The 22,025-nt window shown below is 46.9% G+C and overlaps 1 protein-coding gene across 3 annotated transcripts in view; it reads left to right on the top strand.

Moving 5' to 3' along the window:
• Positions 1–22,025, top strand: part of chm (lysine acetyltransferase chameau) — a 101,978-nt gene that overhangs the window by 64,692 nt on the left and 15,261 nt on the right. The window contains exons 13-14 of one of the 3 annotated variants that reach the window (XR_012999489.1): positions 18,430–18,871; positions 21,412–21,568. Coding sequence is in view for 2 of the 3 variants with exons in the window: in XM_076371153.1 (XP_076227268.1) it covers positions 11,974–12,135 (162 nt within the window). In the remaining variant the exon portion in view is untranslated. Of the gene's footprint in view, positions 1–11,973; positions 13,639–18,429; positions 18,872–21,411; positions 21,569–22,025 lie in introns of those variants that run through there. The other 2 variants (XM_076371153.1, XM_076371155.1) reach the window with 2 other exon arrangements.

The raw sequence follows: 22,025 nt of genomic DNA, 5'->3' as shown, positions 1-22,025 counted from the left end.
CTCTAGGCTCCAATATTGCGCCAGTTGTAATATTGAATATTTTAATGAATCGAAGAGACTACCCTAGAATTATTAGATTTTTCACAACCAAATTTTGCACTAAGGAAAATAAAAGATCTAAGGAATAGCATTTTTCATTTTCACTAGAGATACTATGCTGATTAGTTGCAGTTGCTGATTACAAAGCCATCAGCTAAGGGTTGAACCCTTTGCACTCGGAAGTTTCTCACTTGAAATGTTTAACGTTTCGATGAGACGATATTTCTTGAAAAGAGGAGAAATTCACAGGTAGATTGAGGAAGCTATTTTATTCCAATGTTGAATAATTAATTAAAATAAATTAAGCGTCAAATCAAGTGACTGAGTCACATTGCGAGTGCAAAGGGTTAACTCCAGTTCCGTTAAACTTCTACTACCGGAAGACTGAATTTTTACAAAATTCCACCACCAAATGAACAGAATAAACTAGCGATTCAACTTTCGATTTCTCAAATTCTCTAGCTGGAGAATCAACGGAAAAATTGAACAAACTCTACTATACCATAAACAAAAGAAAAGATGTTACTTTAACCCTCGAGTTCCGTGAAACGTCTACGATCGCGAACTGAATCTCTACAAGATCCCACCAAATAAACAGAATGAATAAATTAACGATTCGACTTTCGGCGATTGGATCGCTTAAATTCGAATCGGCCGAGAAAAGTGAAGAAACGAAGGACAATACTCCTGGCCATTTGGAGGGCAGAGAGCGCCGCGAGGTCACCGTGATCCGCGGAGTTCCTTCGCATCGGTCGGACGCATCGTTGACATTGAAACTTCGGCCACTCTCGTTGGCGGAGGTAAAGGAAAGTCCCTCCCCCTCTCGCCGGCGCCCTTCTTTCGACGGTCGTCCGACGATAATAGGCCGGCGGGTGATCGCGGGGGCGAGGTCCCGATGAATCAAAGCGAAGAAGCCAGACGGCCCGAGGAGAGGGAGGGAAAAAGGAAAAGAGGAGAGAACGGTCGGAGATAGGTTGGCGAGAGAGAGATAAAAGGGGAAAGGATCGAATGAATCGTCCGCGTGGTGGGGGCGAAGGAGGAGGGCAAGGTTGCGATCAGACGGCGACGAATAGGCGACCCCCCTCGTCCCCCTCTTCCTGACGAGATTATACGCGAATCTAGCTTTTAATCGAAGAATTTCCTTTACGAGCTGCTCGGACGAACGCGAGTCGGAGCTAAGCGAGAGATTAAACGCGAATAAACCGAGGCACTTCGAGACAGGACTTCTGGGAACGTAGGCTCCGTGATGGATGATAAGACTGCAGAATGTTTGGGAAATGATGGAGATGAAGGATTCGTTGAATGTTTTTGGTTAAGCGAAAGATAAATGGATTGTTAGAGTATTTTCAGATCTGAGTTCTAGAGTTGGAGATTCAATGGCTCTGTGAATGAGAGCCACTGAATGTTTGGAAAATGATGATCGAGATGAAAGATTCGTTAAACGGATTGTTAGAGTATCTTGAAATCAAAATTCTAGAGTTGGAGATTCAGTGGCTCTGTGAATGAGATTCACTGCAGAATGTTTGGAAAATGATGGAGATGAAGGATTCGTTGAATGTTTGGAAAATGATCGAGATGAAAGATTCATTGAATGTTTTGGGTTAAGTGAAAGATAAACGGATTGTTAGAGTATCTTGAAAACAAAGTTCTATAGTTAGAGACTCCGTAATGGCTCTGTGAATGAGAGCCACTGAATGTTTGGAAAATGATGATCGAGATGAAAGATTCATTGAATGTTTCGAGTTAAGTGAAAGATAAGAGTCAAATGGATTGCTAGAGTATTTTAAGATCAAAGTTCTAGTAGAACTGGAGATTCCGTAACGGCTCTGTGAATGATAGTCACTGTAAACCATTGGCGTAACAGCACGCTTCAAGGACCTTCCACAAACATTTCGAAAACGGAGGTTTCGAAAACACCGATGTATTAAAAGATTCTAGGACACATCGATGAATGAATGCGCCTGGAAAACAGCCGCGCAATGGCGTCGGCTCGAGTTTTACAGATACCGGAGCATTCCTCCAAGAACTCGTGACGCATTCCATCGGCAAACACTGCTCGGTACTCGACTGTCTGCATTACGGGCGGAATAACAACGTGCCGAGACGGATTCCCGATAAACGCAGGGTGTTCCAGAAATCGTGGCATCTAGAAACAGCTCTCGATTCGAATACGAATGAAATACATGGAAATGGAACTTGCTATACCCTAACGATCGTTTCTACTCGCGAAACGGTCGAACCGATACGAACCGAGGTATTTATCATTTCACTGAAAAGAGTTGGAAATTCTCGATATTTCCGGAGCACCCTGTACACAAAGCCGCCGTTACAGCTCGCGAGCGGTCTGTTTTTACAATTATCCTTAAACAAAGGTCGAAGCATATTAATACGAGCGTCGGTTACAAAAATAGCGAGGAATTCGCGTCGCGAGCGACTATTTTCGGTTTTTCCGCCGGCTCGTTTCGCAGCCGCGCATTTTCCAGCGTGGCCTTTCAACCACGCGAAAATACCACCGCGCGCTCGGCTGTCGTTTGAATGCCTCGTTATACGTCGAGGAATGCATTGATCCATTGTTCGCCGATTCAATGGCATTTCGCGCGGCGGTCTCGACACCGCCGACTTCTCTGTCGCGGATATCGAACGCAGACATTATCCGCCGATCGATCGCGATATCGAGTGCCTTTCCCGATTCCATAGAAAACAGAGACAGATACTAATGATTTCTCTTTCGAGTGCAGTCGAGGCGCAACACTCGTCGCCGATAATTAATCGTCGGCTCCTCGTTCTGGTAATATCGCACAGAATTTTCCCAAATTTCAAACACTGGAATAATCGTTTCTGTAATTCAATCGAAATCTCAACTTTTCCACTTTGAGAAATTAACACTAGAACTACCGGGTATTTGATACGATTCATATGTAATCCCTATAAAAATTGTAATTATTATCGATTCCTTCAGACATTCATTATGGTATTCAAGTGGAACTATTTACTTTAAGGATTTCGAATATTCAATGCTTTTAAGATATCAATAATTACGAAATTAAAACGTTGAAACGTAGTTCTGTTAATGGTTCAGACGCTGCTCACTTTCCTGAAACCTCAGTTCCCTTGGAAGCTCATACAGTACCTAGTAACTAAATTTCAAAGGTCAGAGTATTAAAAAATTCACTTGCAATCATCGCGAAGCACTAAAGCAACGAAACTCCTACCTAGATACCAAAGGAATTCTCGCAAATGGAATCGAGATAAAAGCAACGGAATATACGAAAAGAAGAGAGTAACGTCAAACGAAATAAAATTGCAGAAAATTTTAGCCTCGATAATTCGCAACCTCCGTCGCGTCGCAATGTTTCGAAATCGGTTCGTCGCACTGGTGCATCGCGTTCCTGCGAGTCATTCAGCCAGCAACAATCGTTGGCACTGCATATTAACTCTTTGCACTCGAGGCGCCTCTAAGTCACCAAATGATTTGACACAGCAAAACTCTAACTTTGATATTTAATATTAAACTTTGTACAATGCATCAATGTACGAGATATTGAAAGAAAGTTCTCTTCTTCGGTGCATGTGAGATTTCTTAATTCAATCGAAGAAAATGTCTGTATCTCATTAGAAACTCTAAGTCACCAAATGATTTGACACAGCAAAACTGTAAACTTTGATGTTTAATATTAAACTTTGTACAATGCATCAATGTACGAAATATTGAAAGAAAATAGGTGCATGTGAGATTTCTTAATTCAATCGAAGAAAATGTCTGCATCTCATTAGAGAATATTGAATATTTCCGGTGAAAAACTTCTGGAGTGCAAAGGGTTAATCTATTTGGAAATCTTATGAACCCAAGAAAGGCGATGATCGTCGTTCGCACGAGTTGAAGGGAGATCGATCGAGAATTAAATTGGTTCGCCGGTTCTCCGGCACGTCGACGGTTACCGGAAGTCCGCTGCAAGACCGCGCAGCCGCGGTGGCCGGGCCCCGGGGCCTGTGTGGGACGCGTAACGACCGTTAAGAAACTTCCGTTGCTAAGGCCCCGTTGCGCCGTGGATGAGTCAAGATTACTCGGAAAAAAATGGCCGTACACGTGTGTCCGTCTGTCACCTAGCCGCGAAAGCCGAAGCGGCTCCGAGAGGCCCGTGACTCATCTAACGGCGACGCGAGTGAACGCCTTCTCGGGAATCATCGATTTTTCCACGGTTCTTCGGGGATCCGTCCGACTGCCGTGATTTATTCCGCGATTAGACGCCTAGGAGCTGGTTTATCGCCGATGATTTCGTAACGGGAAAAGGAACTGTCCGTCGTGGGCGTGTATTTAGCGTGAAAGTTCGGTATCCGCGAGGTGAAACACCGTTTCTTTGTAACGACGAACATCGAATGACGGGTGTTCGCGTTTTTGTTACGTGTACTTTCATGGTTTTCTTGCGACTACGCTTCCTGGAGTTACTTTATTGTTGGGAAGGGAAGGGAGACTTTCTTTCGTGCAGTAAGATAATTTTCTATTGAATTCAACTGGAAATTCTGATTCTTTGCTTGAATCTGAAGGAAATGATAAGCTAAAGAGATTTGCTAGGTTGTTGGAAACTTGGCAAAGATCGTTGAATATTCTCCTGACAGTTGTGTTTCGAATAGTCAGGATGAGACTTTCCTTCGTGTAGTAAGATAATTTTCTATTAAATTCAATTGGAAATTCTGATTCCTTGCGATTCGATGTTAGATTAAAGGAAGTTCATGGCAATCCAAAGGAAATGAAAAGCTAAAGAGATTTGCTAAGTTGTTGGAAACTTGGGAAAGATCGTTGGTAGTGATATATTTTCCTGACAGTCGCGTTTCGAATAGTCAGGATGAGAAGTGGCGAAAAGAACGAGTGTATCGTTGGCTATTGGAAACTGTCTGGCATAGTTGTCTTCAGCCTGCTGCCAGCAGATTCGTCTAGCTTCCCGAGAAACACTATACGGATTGATTTCAGACAGCATTGCTACTGTAATCCGAGATCGGCACAATAGAAACACGTTTGTCCAACCTTTCTCGGCTGCCGGCACAAGTTCCGTTGATACCTAAGGACTGGATTAACGACATCGATTCGACCGCGTCGCGTATTCCTACGCCGCCATCTTGCATATACTATTCGCCGGGCTGAAGAATGCGAAATCGCGGTGCAGAGTAACGCTTTCTGTGATTTCCTTTGAAATCGAATTTATTGAAGAGATTAAAAGCGACAGGAAGCTTCGATAAGCAGAGTAATTAATATTTTGGTCTCTCTGCAGGATAAAATGTGTTAAACATCGGAGATTGTAAATATTTCGAGGGAATAGATTTTAACTCTGCTTTTACTCGTTTTATTTATAGATTAAGTATTATTAAAACAAAGGAATTTGTAAAATAGTAAGAAGTCTTTTTATATTTTTGAGTTCAAATTGTCTTGGACAAAGTGAGGACGTGAGGAATTTAAGAAAGAGCAACGTCAAAAAAACGTTAAGAGAACGTTATGAAAATATTAAGGAACGTTAAGGTAAGAAATTCATTGGAAAAAAATGAATAAAGAATGTATAACGAAGCTACAGATATTGAATAGATATCGAAGACTCCCTTGCGCAGGAGAGTGCTCGGCGGCAAGTAGAAACGGTCGGTCATGAACGGACACGGCAGTCGAGTCCTACGGCGCGCTACGTGTTCAACCTATTAAATTTGATTTTCTCGAAAACGAAGCACGATACGAAGAAGCATCATCAGACAATTTTGATTCTGCTTTGTTCAAGGAATCAGGTCGCCTATGGTTACACCTAAATTATTCAACCATAAGCTCGGAAAATAACGATAATAATGAATCCTCTAATGGTTTCATGATCCAGCGAGGGTTACGACAGAGGAATTCTTACCGATTCCCCCATGAAATCACGGAAATCCGCGTTGATGATTATACTCGGATTAAAGTAGAGCCCCGACAGACCATTTACACGTATAAAACGGCGAACGGTAGACGCGCGGCAAGGAAACGCTGTGAAAACGCGGAAATGCCGGCCGATAAGCGTTCGAACGCCACCGCGATAAGATTCCTTTCCGCGCGGTGTATCGGTTAGCGGGAAATGGCAGCGCACACGTCCACGAATTCCAGAAAGAAGCTATCCGGTCTCGCGTGCAATCGAGCGGCGAACCGTTGGAATTCTATCGGTGAATCACGCGAACGATGCAAGTCTTCGACCCGAGCAAACGATATTTTACGGCCCCTAACATAAACGCGTTCGTAAATATTCAACGTTCCTTTGCATTATTAATTTCACGAACCACTGAAATAACAGTGGTCGATTCGAATCGGCCGCTAATAGTCGCTTGTTCGTCGCAGTTACTCGCGTTCGTTACGAGTCGCAATTAAACCGCGGACTTTCGGAATTCGTCGGAAGTACAACGGAACGCAGAACGGTGAAACGTGTAAAACCTAAAAGTGGCACCACCTTTGCAACTTATTAAGATTCCTGAGGGACGAGATAGGTTGTAATTAACTCCTAATTGCTCGGATTCATTCGAGAAACGTCGATTTTGCGGAAAGCTCCGCGACCGCGCTGGAATCCGTGGAATCGCAACGTATTTATATGTGAACTTATTTACGCCGCTACTTAGTGTTTCGCGGAAAAGGCGAGAATGTCTCGATACCGGGCAGCTATTTCGACGCCGCGAGGTGCGGCAGTATTTCCAGAACGCGGGGAAAAACAGAGAGAAAAGAAAGGATCCGGTGGAGAGGCAAAAATAGCCGGCCTCCTCCCGGCCGCTGTCCGTTTCCGCGCTCTCCTCTTCTCTTTCGCTCTTTCGATCCGTGGAATCTGTTCAAATATGGCGGCGGGGATCGCCTGGGACCATTTTATCCGTCAGCCACGACGCCTCGGAGCTCGGGAAAACAGGATTCGCCGAGAAATTCGGCAGAATTTTCACGTAAAAGGAAAACCTCGGGGGTCTATGGTGTTCTTAACGGATCCCTAAGATCGCCAAAGAGGATTGGATACCACTGAAATCAGCATTGTGCTCTTTGAATCACTGTCAGGCGTTCTTAACGTTTCATCAAAGGGAATTGGGAACAATGTGGAGCAAAATTTTCGTCGACAACCAAGGAAAAACTTTTCAGATAAAAGAACAGTGTCTAGGGTCTTAGACCTTAATGAATCCCCAAGATGATTACAGGACTATGCTCCACTGGAATTAGTATGGTGCTCTTTAAATTAAGAGATAATGCTCTTGTTCAAAAGGAACTGAAGATAAAGTGAAACTGCTGAGACTGAATTAAAAATATTCGAGAAGAAAGATGTCTTCGTAAAACACTAAAATAGCTAGAGTGAAATTGGCTCGACAGTCTTCTGCTATCAGATGTTCTCGATACTTTTATTTTATTATTACATAATGGGCGACGTAATAACGATAAGATTCTCGATCAGTATCAATTAACTTGACCGCGACAAAAGCACATTAGCGAACGACAGTCGTTATCGCCGAACGAATTTGCCTTTCATACAAGCGGCGAAGACCTTACCGGTGGTTGCGCTCGGTTCTATTGTACTGACAAGCCTCGTCAAAGTTTACCGCCGCCTTACTTACGCTGATAACGGTTATCGCTTTACAATGTGTTTCACACCGAGGTTCGAGGAAACTTCGCCTTGTTTCGCAAATTCTTCGATAAACTCGTACCGCGAAACGTGGCGCCGTTTAGCTCGCCTTCTCGCGTCGCTCATTCAGAATCGCGGGTAAATAAGGTCACGATCGAACGAGGGATCTGAAACTTTAATGGAAACGATACTCGCGCGGAGTGCCAACCGATCGAGCTTCCCAATTCAACCGTAAAAAGAACGAGCGAAATGAAGCGTATCTTCAAGCACGACAATCGAATCCCGAAACGTCAGATATCCCGATAATTGGATCGGAATAAATTATCCGGAGAAAGAAATCGAAATTCATAAATCGGATAAGATAGGGGATGAAAATTCATTTGGATCTCGACTGGTTGAACGGACACTTGTGAAACTGAATGAAAACGGAATGATTCCCCGTTCGCGTAATGGTAATTGGTGTTGAATTAATGAAACGAAAACGGGATTCGCCGGCGGATCGCCGAGATATATTCGGATTCGGAATTGCTAGGGAGACAGCTTTCCAGAACTGAATACCGGCGATTGTTCGCCGCACAAAAAGAGAGAGACAGGGAGAAAGAGAGAGAGAGAGAAAAAAACGGTTAAATCGAGAAGCAAGCCGTTTCATGAAAGACAGCGTCGAGTGGTTTTATCGTTGCCCCACCCTCTCCCCCGCCCCTTTCTTTCTCTATCCTCCTCCTCTCTCCTCTTCGTCTTTTTTTTTCCCTTCTCCGGCGCGATTATACATGTCCGCCCGCATTCTTCGGGAATTACGATCACGAATGAAAAATTATGCGGAGCGGAGTAGAAGACCGTGCCACTCTGCGGGCCCGAGCACGCCGCGCACACGTGGGAACGGGGCTTAAGGGTACACGCGTCACTTCGCGAATTAGACGATACCGCGCGCGCGGCGATAACTGTGTGCCTCTCTGTACTTACTCGGCCGGATTGAGTCGATGACCCCGGCGCACAGATAAGAACCAGTCCGCGCACTGTGTTCGACACTGTCCGGCCCGTTACACTGGTCGTTCGCGAAAAGGAAATCCGCGGAATGTCTCTTGGTGCTTTTCACTGAGCCTGTCCGGAAGATACTCGACACGTCGAACTATTCTTTCGCTGATACTTCTGTGTTCATTGGACGTCCGCCGGTGCCCGGGTCCGTTGTGACCCGTGCGTTAATTTCGTAAATCAGGTTTATCAGGTTGATCCCGATGCCCACCGGTGGCCGGGTACATTCTGACCCGTTCGTTAATTTCGTAAAGTAGGTTTATCACGTTGATCCCGATGCCCACCGGTGGCCGGGTACATTCTGACCCGTTCGTTAATATCGCAAAGTTTCATCACGTCGATTCCGATGAGAGATCACAGGAATAAGTCGAAACGGATTCTAACGCGAAGCTCCGTTTTCGCGAAGGTCCACTTCGAACGTTCGTCGGGTAACACGTCGACGACGTACCCGTGAAAATGTTCATGTTCAATTGTCCGAGGAACGGAGCTCGAAAGAACCACCACCACCACCGCCTCCTTCTCCTCCTGCTCCTCCTCCACCGTTCCCATGGTTCTCCGCTCGATGGAAAAATACGCTCACTTTCGTTGTTCACGTTAAGCCGGGGGTCCTTCCGCTCGGTCTGAGTCCACTGAGGATCCACGCGCGAGTAAACGCGTTATCCGGCTCGAAAAATTGACGCGACACCGACGGTAGAAGGAACACCGGCGCGCGCGCGAGCGCGAGCGAACGAGCGAGCCGAGCGCGCGCGGAGGGGTTGCTCCGGTGCGGGCTGCGCGTCTGCCCTTGAAACTTTTCGTCTACGTGCCTGACCCTCTTTTACACGGCACTGAACCGAAATGTGTCCTTGACGGGCCGGAACAGTTCGACCATAGCCGCGGCGAGCGGGAACGGACGGCGCGTACCGAACTACGCAGGGTGAGGCGATCGGACGAGCGGAGACGACACGGGACGGAACGAGACGAGACGAGACGAGTCGAGTCGAGTCGAGTCGAGTCGAGTCGAGTCGAGTCGAGTCGGGACGAACCGAGAGAGAGACCTTAAGCCGAAACCTGCTGGAAGTATGGTGGGGCACCTAACGAACCATACCGAGAGCATGGTGGGGCAAGATGGAGACCAGTCGGCGCCACTGTGGACCATCCTGCACGGATGGACGCCCGTGCCCGATTGTTCTCCGATCTCACGAATTTCAAGGCCGTCTACGCGAAACCGGCTCCGCGAAAAAGGAGATCCAGGAATCTTCCTTCCTTCCTTTCCTTCTATCTTTCTTTCTTTCTTCCTTTCTTTCTTTCCTTTCTTTCTTTCTTTCTTTCTTTCCAGCTCCTGTCCTTTCTTAGCCAATCGGTCTCTCCTCTTGCCCCTTCCTACACGCACCACGCATACACGCAGGGCGTTCCTATTTTTCTTTTTTCCTGCGATGGCTGACGTCATCGGGATTCGCATGCCATTTCCGTTCCCTTTGTCCAGACGTGGGGCTACGTTACCAGAGACAGTCGGAGACTACACCGGCAGACTTGCGAATTTTTCGTTTCAGATCCCTCGACCCCTGGGTGTATAGTTTGCACACTTTTGGAACGTTTTGCGAGGAATTATTTGGTCTAGGAGCTTCAATGAGTTTTGGTTTCGGTTATTTGTAGTTTGGAAACTTGGGAAGAGGTTAATTACACTGAAATTAGTTAATCTGGATGAAACAGCCATTTTGGTTCCTAATCTCTACGAAATGAAGAATGAGCTAATCTAGGATCTTCAATGAGTTTCAATCTCTATGTTTCAGTTACTTATCAAGAACTCGCGAAAAGGATAATTTCACACTGAAATTAGTGAATCTAGAAAAAACCGCCATTTTGGTTCCCAATCTCTACGAAACGTCTAATGAGCTAATCTATGATCTTCAATGAGCTTCAACTTCTAGGTTTCAGTTACTTATCAAGAACTCGCGAAGCGGATAATTTCACGTTGAAATTACTTAACGATCTAAATAAAATGGCCGTTTCGGCCAAGCTCTACTACGTCCAGGTAACGAGCGAACGATGTAAATTGCAAAATAAGAATATCCGCGGATCGAGTTCTATAAAGAAACTCCAGTTGCGGGGCGGAGAACGTAGAATATATATATATATATTTTAGCCGGCATCGGCGAGACCGGTATGAATCGACCGAACCCAGAATCCGCTCGCCGCCGACGACATTCCAATTAGATGTTCTACTCGAAACTCGTTCCATCCACGTACATCCTGAACGCGTCGATTTGCGCGAGAGCCTTCTAGCCAGCCGGCGAGGGTTTTTCAAGTACGCACACGTGTACGCCGGGAATGTAATCCGAGGAAAGAAACGCGCTTTTATTCTGGTCGTGCTGTATATAGTTGTCCCGCATTCTTCGGAAAGTTACGTGTGCGGACGCCGCCGCCGCCGCTCGATGTCCATACCCGATCAATTTGCCGCGGTAACGCTCAATTTAAACGAGAACCTGGGCAACCGATCACGTACTTCGTGCCGGGATTTAAACGCTCCGAGCGTTCGAAGATTCTATCCGGCGAGGTTATCGGTCGCATCAGTCGCCGAGAGTCATAAGCAATTGCGCGGACGCCGTCGTTGTTGTAGATCCTCGGACGGACGCTTCGTAGATCGCGCTTTAAGTTAATCGTGAAGGAAAATTTGAATGGGCGCTTGGAACGTTGAGAAATTTTTGTTCGAACTCGTAGCATGTTTTACGAAATATTTAATGGATCAACTGGGAACTATTGTAGATCTTTGGATGGATCAATAGATTGTGGTTTACGTTAATCGTGATGGAAAATTGGAGTAGGCGCTTGGAACGTTGAGAAATTTTTGCTAGAACTCGTAGCATGTTTTACGAAATATTTAATAGAGTAATTGGGAACTGTTATTAGATGCTCAGATGGATTCTCCATAGATCTGGTTAGGTTAATCGTGGAGGAAAATTGGAGTAGTGGTGCTTAGAATATTTTAGGAAATATCTGATCAACTGGGAACTATTGTAGATCTTTGGATGTATTGGTGATGCGAAATTGGAGTAGACGTTTATAACAGTTAGAAACTTTTCGAAACTCGTAGCATATTTCAAGAAATATCTATTAGAATCAACTGAGAACTATATAAGCGATTAAATGAATTCCATGGATTGATCAATCCCGGATCGATTGCGGTGACCAGTCATCGAATGTTCGATTCACAAGCATGACACGACAGCTCATTGCAGATACGCATTTCCACTGTGTCATGGATCTAATGTGTCATAGTCCCACTTCGCAGATACACTCGGCCGGCGCCGGAAAGGTTAAATGCTTTTCTCAGGCAGCAGCAGCAGCAGGAATTGGCGGTGAAGTTAATCGGAAAATCCAGGGGTCAGCAATCTCTGTGAAACCACGGGCTCGCCGAGGCCACGGACGTCGTAAGCAGCTGCAGAATTCGAATGGCGGAGGGCATGTGCAGGGGGTTCAGAGGGACAGAGGGTAAACGGACTGCCGCGAAGAAAGAAAGAGAAGAGAGAGGGAGAGAGAGAAAGAGATGGCGTTCACCACGAAATGGAAGATTTCCCGATGACCACGACGCCGGTGTCTGGTAATGGATGGAACATGGGGAAGAGGCAAAAACGATGTGTGTCGCGTGGAGAACGACCGACCGTCGGAGGGAGAGAAGGATAGAGAGAAAGAGACAGAGAACTAGAGAGAGAATGAGAAAGAGAAGTAGAGAGAGAGTGAGAGAGAGAGAAAGAACAGAGAAGTAGAGAGAGAATGATAGAGACAATAAGACAGAGAGAAGTAGGGAGAGAGAATAATAGAGAGAATGATAGAAAGGATGTTAGAGAGGATGTTAGAATGATACATGGAAAAAGACAGAGAGAAGTAGGGAGAGAGAATGATATAGAGAAAGAGAGAATGATAGAGAGAATGAGAGAAAGAATGATGGAGAGAATATTAAAGAGAATGTTAGAGCAAAAGAGAGAGAAAATGATGGAGAGAATGCTGGAGAGAATATTAGAGAGAATGTCAGAGAAAATGACAGAGAGAATGCTACAGAGAATGAGAGAAAGAAAGAGGGAATGATAAAAAATGAGAGAGAAAGAGAGAATGCTATAGAGAAAGAGACAGAGAGAAGCAGAGAGAGAGAGTGAGAAGGAAAACGGGTATGCGGCCTGGGAGGAAGAGAGACAGCGATGTTCGGGACACGTCTGGCTGGAGGGGGGTGCAGACAGGGGCGGGGCACGTCGCGGAGGGCCCCGCGCTCGATGGAAGGAGGCAAGAGGTAGAGGGAGAAGGGTGCCTAGCAACAGGCCTGCCGGCAGCCGGGCAGAGCAGCGTGATTAAATAAAACCAGCGTCGGGCACGGCGACCCACCAGGCGTTGACATCAGCGCACATGTACGAGAGAGCCTTTTTGAGTGCTCATGAGCGAGCGGATCGGTAACCGAGAGAAAGCGAGAGAGAGAGAGACAGAGAAAGACTTACGCACGAGCTACGCGCACAGATACAACGACACCGGTTCGTGTACGTACCACGAGGCCGTCCCGGTACCGAACCGAACCGAACCGAACGAACGAACGAACGAACGAACGTTACAACCGGCGAATTCCCTCAGCCCACATGACTCTGACTGACTACTCGCCGGTCGCCCTCTTCTAACTTTCAATTCTAACCAGTGACGGGCTGCTCCCTTCGCCGCGTCTACGATTAATTTACCAGTCCTCGATTCGAATCATTCCGAACTGGATAGTGTGTTCTAACTGATGTATGAGGCAAGACGCGTCATGGGTTTCCAACTTGGGAGGCTATACCGCCGGAGGCAACGTTTTTAATAAGAATTAATGTTCTTAGTATCTAGAAATAAACTTCGTATCGTAACAGTACTGATTCAGTGGAGTAATGTTTTTGTAATGGAGTTATCGTTATTTAAAATTTATGTCTATTAAAAGATAGAATTTTTGATGAATTAATGTTCATAGAATAATCTAGAAATAAACCATATCGTAACAGTACAGTGTAGTTTATTTTGTAATGGAGTTATTGTTATTTAGAACTGTCTATATTGTTGTATCTATTAACACTAGAACTACCGGAGTCAAATGACCAATTAATTTCTTTCACGATTACTGTAGCACAGACGCTAGAGGTGATTAAAGCTGATTTAGGGATACCTAATAGAGATATAAGCCAATTGATATCTTAATGAACTCTTACAGCTCTCATAAATTTTCAAAAGACAAGAAAAGGTTGGAAACCGCTAATGTACGTTGAAAGGAGTCGTATTGGAAAACTTTAGGGGTTGTTTAACACGTAGGATAATTGAATGCAGCTTGTACCGGTCGGCAAGTAGGAGAATCGGATTAAATGGAACGTCTTGTAGCAGGAAATGTAGATGTCACCGTAAACGAGCGGAAAAATTCATCGATTTATAGGATTTTTCTATGGTTTTCTCGTTGAACGTTGGAAACGTTGAATTGTCGATTGAACGCGCGACAGAAGTGACGAGACGAAGAGTTATCTCGAACGTTTGATACGCGAGTATTTGAAATCACGATGGAACGAGTTGCGAAATGATGCGGCCGATTGTGATCGCGCCTTTCAACGAAGGACTGACGCAGACGCCCACTTAACCTTATATAGTTTCGCACCTCTCCGCGCAGGAGAATTCGACGTCGAACATGTGGAAACAAAGATAATTATTTAGGTATCACTTGGACCGATTAGGCGTATAATAACTCGGCATATGTTCCCTACCGGTGAACTAGTATTACTGCCAGTTGTGACAGACGTGCGACACGTGTCAAAAATATCGTCTAATTCCACGAACGCTGACCAATCGTCTTCTGTTTCACTTTTCTCTTTGTCTTTCCTTGGAAAACAACGTACCGGAATTGATATTCAAAAATAAATTTCAATGTGAAATTACACTTGGAGAAAATTAAATTAACAGAAATGGAATCTTAAGGAAATTCGTTACTGTCGTCCGAACGTCGACACGTGCAATAACTGAAAATACAGTTCGACTATAGCAGTCACCGTAACGGTCGTCAGAATTTGCGCGATGATTCGAGTAATTGTAGCCGCGAGAGCGTGTAATGTAAAAGCGTTCTATAAAGTCCGGGACGAAAAAACATTTTCCCGTCAGAAAAGCAATTAGCGACTTGTATGGAATTTTTCGATCCTCGTACAGTAACCTCCTCGAAAGGTAAGTCCTCGCTTCACCCTTTTTACCACTCGAGCAGCATGCACGGTGCGCAGAAAGAAAAATTCTCGGTACTTTCGTTTTATCGAAATTGAAAATGTTGCGTAAAATCAGCGAGCGATAAGTGCCGCGTATCCAAAGGAAGAACGTATCCAGATTGATAAGTCGCTCGACGGGGAGCAAAGGGGACGGACGACAAGAGTAACCGAAATCGCTGGACGAAATAACATTCTTTTTTCTCGGCCGGAGGGAAAAAAAATAGTAATCTCCAAGACTAAACATAAAATTCCGAGCACGAATCGACGGAAACTCGTGAACTCTAAAAATAACGATCGACTCATAGTACGGTTACAAGAACGCAGAAAAATAATATTATCGCCGCGAGACGATACGGTGGAGCCCTCGTTTCTAGAACACGAGTTCTCACCTTATTGTCGGCTAGTTCATGGTTAACACGACGAATTATCAACGGAAACGAATTCTCCGATTTACCACTTCCTATTGAATATTCCCCGGTAACAACGTCGGTTTTATTTTGCGCGTCTTCGCGACACGAAAACACGACACAGACGTCGCAAAAAAGAGAAAAAACAAGTATTCTACTTTCAAATGATGACGCAATATTTTTATACCACGAAGGTCAAGAATCGCGACAATTTTTACTACCGATACTTCTCGTATATACGGATTCTATCTGTTCGTCGACGAACAACGGCCAAGGAAGCAAACAGAAAGGAAAAAATAAAATCAACGATTTACCTGTGTATCTGACGTGCACGTGGTTCACCTCTTCCGGGGAATTGCGCGAACGAGGTTAGCCGGTGGCGCAGGCACTATTACGTGACGTTTCCATCGCTTCGGTTAGTTTCGCCCACATCGATCGACCCGCGGTTTTTTCTTCCGTCAATTTATTTCGTCCGACATCACCAGAAGAAAAAGAAAACAAAAGGAAAAGTCGAGGAGAACTGTTCCCTGTATTATCACTTTGACCCCGAGCGTGGCCGGTGCGAATTAAAATGGTCGCTTCTTGCCGTTTCGTAAGTTGTGCCGGAATGCGCCGTAAGCGACCGGCATAAGCCGGTACGTACGCGTGACAGACAGTCGCGTCTCGAAATTATTTTCGACCGGACTTTTACCCCCGCGTGCTACGAGGCCGGCTGCTCACCGTTTTTATTCTCTCTCTCTCTCTCTTTCTCTCTCTCTCTATCTCCCTCTACTCCCTCTTTCTTCTCTCTACTCCCGAACTACGCAGGGCTTCACCATCTGCTGACTCGCGAAAAACTTTCACGAAAAACCGAACTTGCCTCTCTCGCTGCCCTTTCCGTTCAAATCACAACCTTTAACACCTACGTGGGTACCGCGACGCGCCGGCGTATACGGAATAACGAATTTTTCGAAATTTACAGAATAACCGATCGACGGAATACGGTAGTCAAATTGACTCCGGTTCGCAACCGTTGCTCTTCGATCACGATAGAGGGACCCGGACGAGTTTCGATCTACTAATACGACCGGGATCGTCGCGTACTGGCTCGGTCGCGATAAAGGTCGCAATCGACCGTGATTCGCGGAATTCGAAGCTTTTACCAAGAATACCGACCGATTACGTATCTCTATTTTCTCTCTCTTACTCTTGCGGATACCCGATCTCTCTCTCTCTCTTTTTCTCTCTCTTTCTCTCTCTCGCTCTCTTGCAGATGCACACTCGCAAACACGCTCTCTACGTACATCTCGTGTGCCGTGACCGGTGGAAATGGCCGCGTATTTAACACGTCACCAAACACACTCGGGCAATTTCGCTCGGAGATGCGGACATACGTGGCAGCCAGCCGCGAACGGATACGATGCACACTTACGAATTCCGAGGTTGGTCAGGAGACTTCCGGTTCGAGGCGAGGAGACTGATTCCTCGGTACCCGTATAAACGAGCCGTTCCACGGGGTGTGAAAATAGGATTTCAGGTACGGTTCAACGATTTCCTTACTGTTTCCCGATGTAGAGAGAAAAAAGACAGGTAGGAAGAAGAAGAAGTAGAAGATTGAGAGAGAGAGAGAGAATGTGTTCTAAGGATAACGAGACCGTCAAGGAAAAAAATCAGCGAGTACAGGAGAAGAGAGAAGACTCGAAAAATGGAATCGGCGAGAGAGAGCAGAAGGTTCCCCGATCCGAGGAGCGAGGCGCAAGAACGATGTGCGAAAATACCTCTTTCACGAACAGCCGGCGACGAACTGGCCGATTGGCCGTTGCACGGAGCGCAAAACTGCCGGTCTCCTCGCGGCGCGCCTGCTACTACCCGTCCTGCACGATGTAGACCCCACCGGCCGGCCCGATCCTAGACGAGCGCGCACGAGCCCGATCGGAGCTAGCCGAATTCGACCGGAAGCCCTCCCGTACCGAGAACCGCCGAAGCGCGTCGAACCTTTGTACTTTCCGCCCATCTCATCGGGAATTCCTGTCCGGAATCGCCGCCACGGTCGATCCTTTATCCGTGCGCGGCGGCGGCAACGCGCCACGGCCGACGGCGATGCCTTCGCCGAGAACACCGTCTCCTCGAGCCGCCAGATACGCCGCCATTTATTTATTCAATTCCCAATTAGCGGCCGGGGAACCCCCCCGGGTTTTCCTAACCTGTACGGACCGATCGGACGATCACGTTACTTCCGAAACGATGCGTTTTCGACACTTTGCGCTCGGAAGTTTTTCAGGAGAAATGGTCAACGTTTTTTTGAGATGTTCCTTGACAGCTTGATGAGAATCAGGTACATTGGAGGACAAAATTATTTTTTTATTTTGAACGTATTGAGGTATTGGGGAAAGTTCAACTGAAGTCTGCATTCGAAAGTTTTTCAGGAGAAATGTTTCACAGTTTTTTGAGATGTTCCTTGACACTTGATGGGAAATCAGGTACACTGGAGAACAAATTTATTTGTTTAATTTTTCACGTATTGAGGTATTGGAGAAAGTTCAACTGAAGTCTGCATTCGAAAGTTTCTCAAGAGAAATGTTTCACATTTTTTTGAGGTGTTCCTTAACACTCATCAGGTACACTGGAGAATAAAGTTATTTTTTTTTTCACGTATTGAGATATTAGGAGTTCAAAATTTTTTTTGAAGAAGATATTCCTTGAAACTCAAAGACAAAAAGAAATAAAACAAAGCTGTTTTATTTCAATATTTCTCAGATTGATGCATTATACAAAGTATAATATAAAATACCAAATTTTATAGTTTTACTGTATGACGTCAAGTGGTGACTGAGTCACCTCCTGAGTGCAAAGGGTTAAGTATCAGATTTTATAGTTTTACTGCGGCAAATCACGTGGTGAGAGTCGCCTCCCGAGTGCAAAGGGTTAAGGCGCCTAAAATGCGGTACCATTTTCATTCATAGGGTGTCTCAATATTAGAGGACTCTTAGGAAGCTTCTTAGCAGCTTGGATGTTGCCAGTGGGATCTGGAGTAAATGTATTTGTATAGTCATGAACCGAGCAACTCTTTCAGGCTATTCGATACAGGGACTTTGTCCCTAGAGTTTTAAAGAATACTTTAGGATACTGAGGTTGTTTGTTATTGTACATGATTTGTTTCAGAGTTCGTGTAGTGTTTCCAGGGACTAGTGTTCCAAGAAGCTGGTATTCATGGGGAAGCAATTTTGGAGGCTGTTTCGTGTCACTGTAGCAGGAAATTCAGCTGAAAGCGTTTCGAGGAGAACGGAAGAGGTGGTAATTCGTTGGAGGAAGGTCCGGTGGGTAGGGAGGATGCTGGAGAACCTCTCGTCCAAGATCTTGGAGAGCCATTTTTGTTCAGTTTGCCCGTGTGGGGGTCGAGCGTTGCCGGAGAATGCTCGTTTCCATTCACTCGAAGCTCCGCGATGTTTGACTGAAAGATTATTGTTGCTAATATGAAATGAAAAGTTTCAGGTGCCTCGAGAAAATTGCAAGGGAAACAAGGTCGTGGAACCAAGAGGATGCGAGCGTAAATTGGCGAACTTAGAACGGAAGATCAAACGACAATTCAATGAACAAATAGAAGGTAAATGTCGGTTGCACGTGAACGTCTCTTGAAAAACGTTGCGTTGAAACACGTAGTAGAGCACGATGTCTTCTAGGAAGCAGTTCCACGCGAACGTTTCGTTTCAGCCAGCTGTTTTAGGGTAACAATTTGCCATTTCTTTTTTCCCCCTGCAGGCTAAAGCCTCGTTGAGCGTAGTCCGCAGGACGGGATCGGTTTTGCGCGAACCTATGCAATTTCGCGAGCGTGGGCACGAGAGATCTTCGTACTTATTGCCAAACCTATCGATCAAGGAAATTGTTGCGATGCAACGCGCACACTCGGAGACTTTGTTTCGCAGAGCACCAACACCGCGGCAGGCCGAGGACTCCGCAGTACACGTACAGGGCCATGCACCACGGGCTTTCGTCGTTATTACGCGATCTTGTGCAACTGGAAGCGGCGAGCAGCGACTCCTTGCCTCACGGAGATTGCCACGATCGCGAAATAATATCGCGGACCTTCTCTACGCTCGTTATTGCCGTTAAGAAACTCGAGGAGCGTAAAGGCAAAAATACGGTACGGAGCCCGAAAGCCGGAGAGAAGCATAAATTAATCAGGAAACAGCGAATGCAGGTTTGCGTGCGAGGGCGAGGCTCGGCGGGCAGTTAATAAACGATATGCAAACGATTGCGTGATCCCAATTATTGGTGAGATTTTAAAGTGGCCCCGAGATCCAACGTAAACGGAAAGCATAAACGATGAGCGGATAATGTAAAGCATCCTTTTGCAGCGCAAAAGAGAAGGACGAGCGGTTTAAAGGGCTGCGCTGCGAGGGATCAAAACGTTCCCGCCGAGTGTCAGTTAATAAACCAGCCAATAAAGTCGTCGAGATTTTTCTTTCTTCTTTTTTTTTTTTTAGTTTAGTTTACATCTCGGAACGATCATCACAAAGGAGCTCTTTGTCTCGGTCCCGTTATCCCGATCGCGGGATTAACGAGCGGAGGAGAAACGTTGTCTTCCCATTCACCCCCTCGACTGAATTCATTTCCCGATGAAACGCGGCGATCGCGGCACGATAATTGCCGATTCAAGCGCGCGTCGACGAAAGTAAGACGATGAACGTGCACGTTTGGAAACGTCCAATCCGGGAATCCGATAATTAGATTCCGGATCTTTATGCGGAATCACAGTTTTTTCAGAGCCACCTGCACGAGTGGAACGCCGCTAATTGCGGCTAAGCTTTATTAGCGTACGCTAGATTAACTGGCGAGATACAAGCGCGTTTAGAAGCGTACCACGTGACTTATCAATTCTCACTCGTACAAGTCTTCTACAGATCACCGTGAATAGCCAGGAGATTGAACCTAGTTAAAACCATCGATCAAGAGGCCGACTGTTTAACGAGGACAGCGTTAAACAGACGACTTAACGGGTCCTCGAGGAGCAATCCCCTAACACCTGTCCACAGCCCGGGATTTCCGCGGCGCGGCTAAGGGCGTCGTCAGCTCGCGCGAAAAAAGGTAACGACCGTCGGACGGGGCCGGGTCGCGTGGTAATTTCATTTGGATCCGGTGGACGTCGCAATTCGAGAAACCAGGTGGTATATCGTTTGATGTGTATGGACTGCGACGGCAGAAGTGCAGCGACGCTGGATGGTAGGATAGGGGAGTGCTGGCCTGGCGGGGCGGAAGGGGAAGAGGAGGAGGAGGTGGAGGAGGAGGAGGAGGCGAGGATGACTGGAGGCAGATAGGCGACAAGGGGATGGGCCTGCGGCGGGAACGGATGGAGGATGATCGAGAGAAAGCGAGAGAAAGGGGGACTGAACCGGGCGAGACGAGGAGGAAAGCAGAAGAGGGAACCAGAGAGCGAAGCGAAGAGAGGAGAAAGAGAACGCGATGATTGCCTCGTGGAAGGGGCACGTGGGAGAGAACCGGCGAGGAACAGAGAGAGAGAGAGAGAAAGAGAAGGAGAGCCGGGCAGAGATAGATAGACGGATAGAGGGAAAGATAGAGGCAGATAGGTTAGAGCCGGCGGGAGAGCAAGAAAGAGGGAAGAGGGAGAGACTGACTGGGTCTTTCACCCGAGGAACGAACCGAACGAATAGCTCGTCGCCGGTGCTCCCGGTTCTGCCGGTGCTGGGTGCTGTTGCTGTTGCTGCTTTCGCGTCTCGCTCGCAGCCCGCTGGACTTGTGTGCGCCTCGGCCGCCGGTCTGCACCGGGCACGATTATTATCGTACTGATCTGGCACAATGCGCTGTGCATTACATGCAACGTCCGTGCCCGCCGTTAGCCGGGTTTCGACACCGCCTCGCGACACAGAACCGCATTCCTGATTAAGCCTTTCGGGACAGAGGATCGCCGCGCGCTGAACTCTCCGCCGTCCGGGCACCGTGTAATAACACGGATAACGCGCGCGACCGATCTTCTCGCGTCGAACGCGCGAGAGCTATATACGTACCCGATACACATCAGCGGCGCGTGACACGACGGATAACGTCGGATTGAATTATCGCTCCGCGGGCCCCTGGGGGGGGGGGCGGGTGGCAGATACACCTAAGATCGGTTTCTTTTTCTTCCAGATCGGACCGCTGATATATGCCCGACAACTGTTCGCGAGCAACAAAGCGCCGGAGCGAGCGCGCCCGGCCACGTGTGCAGGATCGCTGGTCGTGTCTCTTCATCCCTGGCTTTCTTTTATCGACGGAACGATCATCGATTGTCACGCCGTTCTTACCTGTACGTCGTGAGCTTGATATTCGGAACGAGGTTATCATTTATCCCCGAGTTTTCGGCAGAAGCCGGTACACCGAGGGCTAGGGAAACATACGCGGCCGGCGGATCCTGCGGTCGCGCGACGAACGAAAATACGAATGAGCCCGGCCGCAGGACAGGTTCTCCATTCCGAGAAACGTTCGGGCCACTCAAAGGAAGATTAAGGACTTACGCAAACACGCCGGTACACGCGTTCAACGTTCGGAGGATCGGTCTTACAACGCGGCCATAGAATCCGGCGAGTAAAGCTGTCGCGCGGAAGAGATACCGGCGAGTCCTCCCGGTGTCTGGCGCGGCGCTATCGCGATCCTTCCACCGTAAGGACAACGCTCGCCCGAGAGCGCGCGAGTGTATATGTCTCCGTCGTCAATAACGAAAATGTACGCGACTCTCCGCGGCCCGGCGGTATCAGGACACCAGG

This window comes from Nomia melanderi, chromosome 9, assembly GCF_051020985.1.
Source record: "Nomia melanderi isolate GNS246 chromosome 9, iyNomMela1, whole genome shotgun sequence".
Classification (NCBI taxonomy): Eukaryota; Metazoa; Arthropoda; class Insecta; order Hymenoptera; family Halictidae; genus Nomia; species Nomia melanderi.
This window is presented reverse-complemented; position numbering and strand designations above follow the sequence as displayed.